The 12,917-nt window shown below is 38.0% G+C and overlaps 1 protein-coding gene across 1 annotated transcript in view; it reads left to right on the forward strand.

The window, feature by feature from the left end:
* Nucleotides 1-12,917, forward strand: part of ANO4 (anoctamin 4) — a 114,278-nt gene that overhangs the window by 19,739 nt on the left and 81,622 nt on the right. The window contains exon 4 of the mRNA XM_062575580.1: nucleotides 53-211. Coding sequence (XP_062431564.1) covers nucleotides 53-211 — 159 coding nt within the window. The remainder of the gene's footprint in view (nucleotides 1-52; nucleotides 212-12,917) is intronic.

A 12,917-nucleotide genomic window follows, 5' to 3' on the forward strand; every position in this document is an offset into this window, starting at 1 on the left:
CAATTTCCCAAGCACTTTAACAATACTGAAATATTTGACTTTCTCTTAACAGGAAGTACCTGATAAGAACAAAACCAATGGACTATACTTTAGAGATGGGAAATGTCGAATTGACTACATTCTGGTGTATAGAAAATCCAATCCACAGACAGAAAAGAGGGAAGTATTTGAGAGAAATATCAGAGCAGAAGGACTTCAAATGGAGAAAGAGGTAAGAGAATTTCCCTGAAAAATACTTCCGACATTTAAAGATGTGTAGTTTCAGAGTCTTGTTTACTCTGAAACCTGATTGCTTTGTTGCAGTAGCAAAAAAAAAAAAAAAAAAAAAAAAAGGCTTTTAAGCATCCCTAAATATAGACTACTTATTGCCAGAGCGGTGGGAAAGCTTAGCCTAAAGAAAAATCAGCCGCATGGGCTGAAGGGCAAAACTGGCCATTACAGTCATCTTTTCAACCTTCTGCACAAGCAGGCCATAGAATTTCATCCACTGAGTTGTGCAATGGAGAAAATAAGTGCTGAATTCCTGAGTGCAATCCCCATTTATGCTCCTAACTTTCCTTTTAGTTACCTGCTCTACTCTTTACTGAGGGTCTTGGTACCCAGAGACCTAACAAGCTTTACTTGTGCTTAGTCAACTCACACTCATACCAGAAGGCGTTGGCACTCTGCCACTGATGCAAACGGCGGCACAGGAACGTTCAGGTTACAGGCTTTGGTCAGCCACGTAGGTGATGTACATGTATATCTCTTTCAGTGAATTCCTGATACACGTATAGATATTCTGCCTGTGTATGTGAAAGACGCACTTCCTGGCAGAATACTGTGGAGCTCTTTCCCTCCAGAATAATGAAAACGTTTCTTTTTTTTTCTTTTTTTCTTTCATTTTTTTTTCTCTTTTTTTTTTTTTTTTGGAATGAACATGTGTGCTGATGGATGTAAGTATCTAAGTGGATGTTAGTGGTTTTCATCAACCATTTACCATACGCTATTCCTTCAAGTAACTTGGGAATGTCTTTAGTGCTGCAATTGTTGATAGATATTTTTAAAGGCAGTTGTTTGCTTATTGTGTTTCCTGAAACCATACCAATTTCTAGAAGAGTTTTAACTCAAAGTTGAAGAACACAAATTTAGTGTGGCAATTCAGCTTCTGATGTTAGGATTATGCCCTGCTTCCATCAGGAGAAACCCTGGGAGAGAATTTTGGGTCAATCTCTGAAGTCTGAGCAGTGCAGAAAACAAGCATAGATTGAGTCCTCCCTATTGCTATATCTCACGAACAATTTCAAACCATTTTTTTCCTACTTTATGTTTTTGCAGATTTTTTTCATTGATTACTGGGCTAAGGTCAACAGTGAAAGCTACAAAATCCCTTTATATTTGAACCATCATGAAACCTAATATATCATTCTGCACAGGAAACTTTTTCAAGTTGATCATTTAAGTGCTTACTATAGACTCTTCTTGTGGCTACACATTGTGCTCTTTCCAGCCCATTTATATGGAATTTACTGCCTAGCTGCATGAATGTTCTGCCCATTTGATTACTCATTTCAGTTTCTATTACACTGCTGACATGCAGTTTTATTTCTTGTTAATCTTATTTGGCCCTGGTGTTACTTCTTGCCAGTATCAGTAATTGTAGATTTTTTAAACTCTGAATGATCAAAAGGAGGTTATATAACATGACTCAAGCTAACACTTTTAAAATCTAGGGTAGAAATCTTTTTTAATATATGACTTTGACCTAGAATTAAACACTAACATGTATATTTTATGATCATTTTACTTTCCAAATTGAATTATAATCCTGAAGGAAATAAGTACATTCTTGGTGCCCCCCAGCAGAGAAGCAACTAAGTGTTGTGATTGGTTAGTGCCTCAATTATTTCTCATGATTTCTGTTGCTCCTTTTGGTGAGACCTCTAGGTTGTTCTGGGTTTCAGTTCTGGAATATTTTAACAGCAAGCCATTTTTCTAATTGTTGTTCTTATATAATATATTGCCTCCACTGGGGGCAGTTTACTCCCACATGAAGAAAGTGAACTGCCTCTGGTTCTGACTTCTGAACTTATACAGGGCCAGCAAATTGTAACTGCTAGACTGAGGGAAGCTTTTTGCTTTCCATAAATTTTGTGTGGTCGCTGGTTCATTCTCCTCTGGTTACTGGCTGTTCATATATTAACATTCAGTTATGTTTGTCCTACCTTTTTAATGTGAAATCAAGGGCAACGAGGAAAACTCAAAGAGCTGGGCACTCTACAGTTTGGGAACCATAGTCCTCAGCAGCACTGCAGTGAGATGATGATGCCCTGCAGTGACTCCCCCACAGCTGTAACACAGCACAAATACCCGGGAACCTGAGGATGCAGGGAGAAAAATGTTTACTCAGTGGCATGCAATGAAAACGTAAATATGGAATGGGTGTATAAATGTTGAGATTGCTTCAGGCAGAATGTCAAGATTATATAGCAGACAAAGATCTGAACAAGTATACGTTTCTGACTATGGAAAAAGGTGCTAAACATTTTGCAGATGTTCCCTAGTGAATTCACACTTGTGCTCTTTAGCTATTCTGTACTGCTCTCCAGTGAAAGTTCTGCCAGGTTTTTTGGTCTGTATATCCAATAGTAAGCAACAAAGAGATCCCAGACCAAGAATAGATCGCTGAATCAATGAAGATATAGAAAACAGAACTCTGAGAGTGAACAATAATTTATCTAAATAGATTTGAGATGCAATTGGCTCATTTTACCCAACCAGCGGTATTGATGCTGATTTTGTGTGTCTTCAGCATAAATCATTCTACGATCCTTCTCACTGGTTTTCAGCATGTGCTGGGTTTGGATAGCGTTACTGTCTTCTTCCAGTCCAACATGGATCACATCCATGTGGTCATGTGCACAGAAGCTCTGTGTGAGTTAATGCAAAGTATAGGTCATGTCAGGGAAAGAGACTGTATCCTCTTCTCAACCAGATATAAAATTTCCTATATTGATTTGTCCTTCTTAATATAATGTCACAGTGAGGTATATAACTCTGATATCTTGGCTCTGGGATTCTTGATAACTTCCACTGTTGTTTTCATTTCTTAATACTCTGAAACAAATTTGTGTATTAAGTAAAAGGGAGGGAGCAGTCTTCGAATGGGGCAAGTGCTTACAGAGGTGTAAGCACTCTGTAGGTACCTGTAGGAATGCCTGTTTGCAGCATTGGTACTGTCTGTAAATAGTATGTGATACTCTTGCCTAGCAGATCTGACTGGCAATGGTTAACAAAAGACAGCATAATACTGTCCAAATTCTGAGAGTATCTCATACCTACCCTAATCCAAGATAATCCTGAGACTAAGATCAGCCCATTGGTCTCAGAAATAAAATACATCACTTTTAGGTAAAGCGAAAATGCAGATAGTGTCTGTCATTACAAATGTGGTGTTCTTCCCTCTGGGACACTAAAATCCCAGCACAGCATGTTTTTGGAAAGTCTGTCTTTTTAAGAGAGAACGAAAAGTCAGAGTTATGCTGAGTATATGGCTTTTTAAGAAGAATAAGGACTTACAAATTCAACCTCTTGGCCAAAATCCAGCAAAACTCCCTTATCCCAAATTATTCCTGCAGCTTCAACTGATACACTCTAATCTCTATCCTAATGGCCAGGTAGAATTAAGTTACTGTGAATGGTAGCTTTGCTGTGCTGGTACATGGATACACACAGTATTACAAATAGCTTTGAGTACAGTACTTGAGATTATACTGCAATAAAAGATAATGCATAGAGATAGCCAGCATGGAGCAGCTAATGCATACTTTTCCCCCCGCAGCATATTTAAACTGCAGTGTAATGCAGTGAAAACACAAGATAGAGGCAAGGTAGTACAAAATAATCTATGCTGCATGAACAAACACAAACCACTCTTGGATTTACAATTCTTAAAAGAAAAAAAGAAGGTCATCTTAGATACGAGTAAATACTGTGCATCCTCAGTGAGTCTGATGTTGGGTAGGATTTGGCCATATCACCCTTAGGAACAGATTACATTAGTCTGAGCTTGGCATATTCTTTTATTCTGCTTCTCATGGCTACATTAAGCTACTTCATATCGAGTGATTTTTACTTAATGATTGCATTCCAAGTTTTTAGTTTATAATTTTTAAGTTGATTTGATACAGGATTTATTTTAAAAGATATTTGACATGCCAGTAGAAAATGATAGATAGACATTTAGTAATGAGAAACTATTCATATGAATAATGAAAGTAGTTCTCAGGCCTCATATTTTACATATTCATGTATGTTAATATTTCAGTATAAATGAAATGAACTGTTTTAAAGCAATAGCATTCCTTGCTGCCCTAACAAGCAAGTCTCCTCAAAGTTGCTGGGTGTAAAACATGAAAACATGTTTCAGGACCTAGTTTCAGATATTTTATAAAAAACTATCAATATATTTGGGCTTCCGGCTGCATGCTGATCTTTGCTTCTTCCAAATGAAAGAAGATGTTAGTTTTAGTGTACTGGTCCAGTTTTCAGGAGCAATCCACATTGTGTGTTTTTTGTGTTACACAGCCAATTAAAAATTTAAACGTTGCCACCGTAAGTGTCAAGCTGTCACCAGGGCATCCCTAATTGCATTCGCTCCCTGCTGTAAGCAGCAGCTGATGTTTCTGGGACAACATCTGGCAGCTGATATGGAGCTGGTGTATACAATAGACAGTACAACTATACAATAGGCCTTCTCTGGAAGGAAAAAAAAAGGCATAAAAAAAAGGCTTAGTATAAGTTTCACTTTTGGTTCGTGAACAAATACATACTAGCAGGCAAAAGACTCTGTTTTGAGTATTTTTCAATAGTGGATGCAATATAATTTAAGAATAAAGAAAGAATAATAATTCTATGACTTTCCAAGTTTGGAAGCAGGGGTAGATTGGTTCATGGAGAGATAGAAAAAGTTCTATAAAGCAGTTCTTCTTAATGTGGCAGTGACTTTGTACTAATGGGACAGGACTTTAGAGGCTAGAAATATGTATTTAGTAAGAGGCATATATTTAGCAGCAACCTGGAGCCTGGTTTAAAATGATGAATGTTCAGAGAAATTACAGATGACATAAAGAGCACACAATATAGTATCTCTGTGATTCTTGGCTTGTCCCTGAGTGTAAAACCAAAATAGAATTATGACCACGTCAAGCGATGTAAAAGAAATAAAGAATGAGTACAAAACAAACAAGACTTTAAAGACTGAGACTTTAAATACAGAAAGTGAGGACGTGAAAATGAGGCATTATAATGAATATTTCTTTCTAGCAGAAATGACATTTACTTTTTTTTTTTTTTTTTTTTTTTTTTTTTGAACACTGCAATACCAAAACAGTTCTGCTGGAGTGATCTGCTTTTCTGCTTTTTTCTGATTTGTGCGTCATCACTGGAATTGTTGCTGAGTCCCGTTACATAAGCTTTATCGCCAATTGTGATTCATGGTCAGAAAAGAATTAAGGTGACTTCCAGACCCCAAGTGGTGTTTGTAGAGCTGAGTGAGAAAAGGTGTTTTATAAACTTAGCTTATGTAATTTGGCTCACTGAGAAGCACAGCACAACGAGCATCTCAGTGCCCTCAGAGAGACTCTAAGTTTCTCTTTCAGTTATAACTTTGGCTTATTCAGTTATTGGAAGAACAATAATTTGTTCTTAATTTTTTGCTAGTATAGATGTTAATTTGATCAACCAGCTGTTATGTTCATGTCAGAATGCTCAACCTGACATGGCCTGATAACTATTTGCAGCTTGCCAGAAGAGTCTGTGTGGCCAGTGACCTTCTTTTTGAAGGACATCTCAGGAGCAGCCTGCTGGGGCATCCGTTTTGCTGGCTGCCACTTCCCTTTGGTCCTCATGCCGCTTGCTTGTCATGTTGAGCTTACTCTGTGCATACCAAAATCCCCTATCCACTAGGAGAAGGATGGTTAGGCGAAATCTTCCACCACTAAAACTGCATCTGCTCATCTCTGGACTGTTTTTTGCAAGGAGAGAGAAAGATATGCACTGTTTGACATACATGCAGTATACGCTCTGCTGCTGGGAAGCACTAGGACAGCAGTGTGTTATGGTCTTCTGGACTGCATAGGTCTGGTAGGACAGGTCACATGCAGAATGTGACCCATGGTCAACTGCCTTGGCTTTAGGGAGAACTGTATTTTTCCCAGGATACAAAAGTAAGGGGTGGCTGATCTAATGAGTCTCTTAACGTTGATGTGGTTCACATCTTTCATTTCTGTTCTATAATAATGTGTCTCCTTTAATTGCAGAATATTGCTGGCTGTCACCTTGCCATTGAAGCCAACACTTCAATGACAGTTTGTTTTAGCTGAGAGATCTGCCTTTACACATGAATGCACATTATATTGCATAGTTTTATATGCATTATTGCTTATACATTCTGTATTTCTTTACCGACTTAATTTTAAAACATACTCAGGGACACTTTCAAGAGGAAACAATCAAATCCTTTCCTATTCTTTTTCTTTTTTTTTTTTTTTTTTTTTCTTTTTTCGTTGATGGAAGACCTCCTTTCCTCTGTTTACTCTCAGCATCTTCAGTGATCATATATGCACCCCTGGACATGCTTGGGCACGTAGGCACATGTGCACTCACATATATACACAGTGAGAGCAGAATAGCCTTCATCTATGTCAGGTTAATGAGAAATGCTGTGTAGGTATTCTCATCCCTTGACATCAGGGAGAGAACTGACTGATTTCATGCTAGAGCAGCAACAAATAAAACTCTTAATACATGTGAGTAGTAGTTACAAGGATTTCCTCCCTTCTGCATAGCTGGCTGTCAGGCAACACTAGGCCTTCTTGGTCTTTGGAGAAGTTCAGGTATAGTTCAGTTTAACACTTGATATATTAAGCTACTACTATGACTTGTATCAAGCATTTAGTAGCTCTCCTGCACTCCGCTGAGTTATTTCAGTCTCTCACTTTTCTGAGCCAACGTGTAAATATCTAGAACTAATGAACTTACAGTGCCAATTATGCAGCTTGCAGGAGCTGCTGTTTCATGAACAGCATAATATCCCATTATTAGCAGTAGCAGCTTCTTATTTAATGTCTAAGCAATGTGCCTGATTACATCCACAAATCACGAACAGAGACATCAAAATGACATAAACTGTACCTGCAAAATTGCAAATGCAACAAGGGAACCAGACTGAAATGTAAGCCCACTATGTACTTGCATTATGAGTGCAAGTATTTCCACCTATTTAATTTAAAATATAGGCCTGTTCATTTCATCCAAGTTCAGCCAGAGCAAGTTAGACAGACTAGTTTCCCAAAGATTTGTTATTAGTTAATTATCTAATACAAATCGTAAATGGAGTCTCTCTCTTTTCAACAGCAGTCTACAGAAAAATATACAGGTACGAAAAGAACAGAAACCCTTTTCCAGAGAGTTTCCTGCTTGAAAAAAAACATTATCACTGAACAATTGAGCTGTTTCCAGGTACCTTGGCTTCTGAGGGAAACTATTTCGGTTCTCAGATGCTATAACCACTCGCCAGGACTGTGATAATTTAGAATAGAGATCTGAAGATACATGGAAGTCCTGACAGTGGGATATGAACTAAAATCTCAGTGTGCAGCTCTTAAAAATAGTTTTCTTAATTGTCTGGAGGAGTTTATAAATAAATACATTTTAGAGTCCACAAATTTCAGGCTTGAACAGAACTTTGTAGAGCAAATATACAACGAAGCCTCATGTAACTGTTGCTGAAAAATAGATCCACTTTTGAAAAAATATGGCTTTTGCATGGAGTATGAAGTTCATGTAGAAAACATGTAGATAATTGAAATAGGATAAAAGGTCCCCTAAGATGCTTCTTTTCCTTCAGAGATGTTGGGCAGGATTCTTTTGTCAAAGAGTTCCTGTTACCAGGTTCCACAAATCAAGATGTTTTCAAGGACACCACATCTTTGAAAAAAAATGATTAACAGCAGATGGATAAAAATGAGGGTTGCATATAAGATGTTCCCTCTATGTCAAAACTCACCCTTCTGTTTACAGCAATTGTTCTTAAACTGCAGTTATTTTTGAGATGTTTGTCTACCTGTGACATCAGGAACAAGCTTAATCCACAAGGCTACAACCACTTAATGCAGAAAGTTTTGGTTGCCCAAAAGTAATATGACTGGCAGGCTGCAACACTCCTGACTGTCCTGCCTTAATGTGCCGAAATCTAAAGCTGTCCACAGGGAAGGGGAAGACAGAGCGTATAGAAATGCCAGCAGGATGTTTTAGGTCCTCGTTTTGTGTTGCTGATTTTGGTGTTGATTTTTTTTCAAGAAATAACATTGTATTTACAGCATTAGGTTTTGGAACTGGTAGCAGAGATTGCAAAAGCCTGAAGTACTGCCTTGGACTGGTGGATACTTGGGTCTTCCCCTGCAGCATGAAGCGACATGGGGCTACACTATCCAGAAGCAGTCCCAGGCAGGAAGCATGATCCTGGCTCCAGTCCTGGGTATCCTGGATCCTGGGAAGCAATTCCCTTTCTCTCTTGCCCTCTCTTGCCGCAAGGGCTGCAGGCCCTCTTATCAGCTGATTGCTTTTCTTGCTGTATCAGGTTTGATTGGAAAAGAGGTTTTGGATTATGGCTCTCTGGGCCCAAGATAAATGCAGCATTAATCACTGCATATTCACATGTTTGTTTCTTGCAGTTTTGGTGGTAATGAAGTGAAGTTGTAAATGAAGTTTAATAAAGCCTGTCCTGAGGGAAAAATGTTCTTGAGATTGCCACATCAGCTGAAACCCCTGTCAGCCAGTTAGTCATGTCCCTCTCTTTAAAGCCTTCTTTAAAACACAAAACTATTCTCTGGACAACAATCTTTTTGTGTTCATATGTGAAAGCTCTTGAAATCATCTCTAAATGTGCCCTATAGACAAAAGAGTTTAAAGAACCGTTTCTTTCCTTTTAGAGGTTTTATGGTACATACCTACTCCTCTCCTTAGATACAACTTGTTTATGCTAATAGACTCAAATAGATCTTTCCTTTTATAAGAAATTATAACTTATAAATTATAATTATTTATTTATAAGATTGACTCCCTTTCTGAAGTCTCTATTGTTAAGTACCAGTATTAGAACTTTGTGCTTACTTTTGTAACAACCATCCCCGACTTATACCTGTTTAAAACTGAAAACCTCTGCAGTGAAAATAAAGACCGGAGAAGAGCAGAAGGGGGACCAGTAAACTTGAAAACCATAATTCCATAGTTTCTCTTGTGCTACGCAAAATTTCTGTTGTTTTTAATGACTGTAAGATTTTGGGAACTTCTTGTCTCTTTGTTTCCCATGTGTTTTGTGGAGCTTCTCCTTTTGGAGAAGTGTAAAAATGTCATATTTTGAAAAACTGCCACTGTAAGGCACTAATAAGGGTAGAATACATGTGCATTTTCATATTTGCATATTTCTTTATGTAAGAAGTAGAAGTATATAGTCTTCCTCACAAAAACTGACATCTTTCTATGTCTCTGTAATGACCTATCTACCAAATGTAGAAAATTTGAAGCTTTGGAGATAGGTATAAAAATGAAATTATTTAGAAAAACTACTCCCATATTAAGCTGTTGCAGCCCATCCATCTATTTTTAGTGTGTTCTTTTCACATTTTTAGTTGAATTGCCTTGGTTTCAGAAGTAGAAGCTGCTTTTGAAAAATTTCTTGAATAAATTTTGAAGTTTGTTTGCTTGACTATTAGTTGCTAAATTCCAGCGAATGTATTTTTCTCTACTATTAACATTCTTCTCTTTTTTTTTTTTTTTTTTTTTTTTGTGAGGAAAATCACATGAAGTCTTTTTAATCACTCTAATAAAACCTCTTTTATTCAGATCATTCCCTTTTAAATGGCTATCTAAATGAGACACCCATAGCATTCTTACAATTCCTCTAACAATGCAAATGTGATTTTCTCAATTACCTAACATCGATAGAAATAAAATTCTGTAAGGTAATTCTTCATTTCCTAAAAATAGAAGCTATAATGGAATTATTCACATTTAGGAGAAGGCTATTTAGAAATATTTACATGCATTGCTTTTTCTGACTGTGGTGTGCAAAGCAGGCATGTGAAATGGCTTTGGCTATAGACTTTAATTTGATGGTGAAGAGGATTTTGCACCTCTTGAGTTCTTATTGAGTGTACAGATTAGGGCTGAAAGCTCCTTCACCAACTAATTCCAAGCATGCTCCCATGGGTTGAATGCAGTTAAGGATTCTATTTTGTCCAGGCAGTGGAAAGCATGAAGAAGCCAATTTTTGTTTTTTTGCAATCTTTTCTGTTACAAAGGAATGTCCAAAGTTTCCTTGGAGACCGGAAGAATCACATGGAAGATATTTTATTTGCTTTGTATGCGTACCCACCTCTTCCAACTAGGTGGTCAATTCACCATCTCTAAATTTGTTATCGTATCATGAAGCACTTTTGCCTGGCCCAGAGGACTGGCTTTTTCTCTACCTTTTGATAGAATCGTAGGGTAATCTGAGTTGGAACAGACCTTAGGAGATTTGTAGTCCAAGCTCTGGCTCAAAACAGGGTAAGTGATGAGATCAAGACCAGGTTACTCATAACTTTCAGGTTCTAATTTTTTCAGGTGGATACACCTACTGATCTTTTAACCTCTCTGTTTCTTAATCTCTCCATTTCCTAAAGGAACTCAGCTACTTTTTATGTTTATCTTAAAACATAAATATCGTTTTAATATCGTTTAGCCCAAGCTCGAGTATTACTGATAATCTGGAATTTTACTATACTGCTCTTGATATACTCCTCACTGCTTAGAAACCTGTCTTTCCATGCCTAAACTGCTGTGTTTATATGCCTTATAAGATAATAATCTGATCAGTGACCTCATTTTGTGGAGAATATGGAGAGGCTCAGGCATTTCTACAGCCACAGAAATGCTGGTTGGAAAGGAAATGTGGAGATCATCTTCAGGAAGCAGAACTGTCACCAACACTTCTGCTGTATGTGTACACTGACGTAGACTACGGCCTGGCCCTTTGCCACCGGAGTTCTGTACTTTGTACAAGGAGTGCTACTGCTTTCAGAAAAAGTGGCTTTCTGAGAAAGGATCAGGAGAGAATTAGACAGGCTTAAACAAATGTCGAAAAGCAGCAGCTGAGTGAATAGTGGCTGTGGCATGTAAAGTGTCCAGGGTCAACAACCCAGTGCAGTGTTTATGGATTTTACCATTAACATCAGAAATTCACAGGAGAGAATAATCCAAGTAATAAAGTACAGAAAGTACTGGCCAAAATCTAGAAGTCTCTTAGAGTGCAGATGACACTCGTGGAAGGCTTTGTTGTTTACAGGTCTGTATTTCCCCGTATTTTCTCTGTGAGCAAAATACATAAGGTGGCATGTGTGAAAGAAATGGTAGCCAGGGCTTTGTAATATGTTCTGAATCACTTACTGTCCCCGTGATGTGTCCCAGACAGCCCAGCAGTGAACTAGAGCTCCCATGGAGGTGGAGCTGTAGGAAGTGATGTGTCTGTGTTGCTTCAGAAGTTGGGGTAGGTAATGAGGAAGGAAACATTGGTCTGGGGGAACAGGGTGCAATGTCCCAAAATGGGAAAGAACCATCTTATTTACTGTAGCTGTCTGCAAAGTAGGAAAGTCTGCCTCTGAGCCTTCCTGGGGAGGCACAAGCCCTGCTGGGCAGCAATTTTTCTCATTCTAAGATCTAAAATAGAACAAATGGTACACTTGTACCATGAAGGTGCCTGTTCCTCTCCACTGCAGACATCTAAACATAGTTGCCCTGAATCCCACCTGTGATGCCTATCCCTTGGGCTGCTACTCAGGCTCAGTGTGCTTAAAGGCATGACAGATACTCTGTTTTAATGCAAATATAGCAGCCTACAAGTGTCCAGCAGGGGAAATTTTAGACCACCTGTATGGCACACACCATATCTATAACCTACTAAAACCATCTGCTTTGTTCTTCCTGTGCCCAAGTGATATCTACAACCATAAGTAAGCAGATCTGTGCATCGCCAGGTCACCCAAATACTGGTGGTGTGTAAACCAAACTGAGCTAACCGAATTATACAGTGATTATAAAGTTCAACTCTGAGACCCCCAATCTATGGAACAGATTAGTGCTTCTGCAGGTTTTCCATTTTTTGACATTTTCTATTCATTGTTTCATTTTGACTGTGAATTGATAAGTGCTTGCCATGTCAGTTTACATTTCCATCTTGGTCTATTTTTCAGCCCCGTTATGGAAGGAAATAGAATCAATGTGTCTTTGTACTTCATTACGCCAGCATAAAAACACAAGTTAAAATTATATTAGAAGGGTGAACACACTGGAGGTTTGGGGAAGAGAGAAACATGATGGTCAGAAAGCATTAGGAGAAAGTCAATGACAAGATATGGAGGCATAGCTGTGTTACCTATCAAGGCAGATAGGTAACAAAAGTTCTCAACATACAACTCAACATGTAAAATATAAAAGTTATATGTAACATATAAATTAATAAATAAAACATATATAACATAATAAATTAATATATAAAACTTATATAAAAGTTCTCAACATATAACTTCCTATATAAAAATCTAAGCAAAAAATCAGTGGCCATACAAGCCCTTACCATTTTGAAACAAATCTTTTATATCTATGAAAAATGGCTTAACAGGAGGAAGTGAAGGTGAAAGGCAATGAATTTCCAAATCTTCTGTCTACAAGATGGCCCTCAAAGCAGTTCCTGAGCACCTGCTGAGCCTCCACACATCACTACCGCAGGGCAAGAAAGTGTTATCGCCATATCACTGGTGAGGAAATGCTGCACAGAGAAAACAGCCAGTCATGCAAAGCAACCACTAGCATGACAAATATATAAGTGCACACAATGC

Source organism: Rhea pennata, chromosome 1 (genome assembly GCF_028389875.1).
Source record: "Rhea pennata isolate bPtePen1 chromosome 1, bPtePen1.pri, whole genome shotgun sequence".
Lineage (NCBI taxonomy): Eukaryota > Metazoa > Chordata > Aves > Rheiformes > Rheidae > Rhea > Rhea pennata.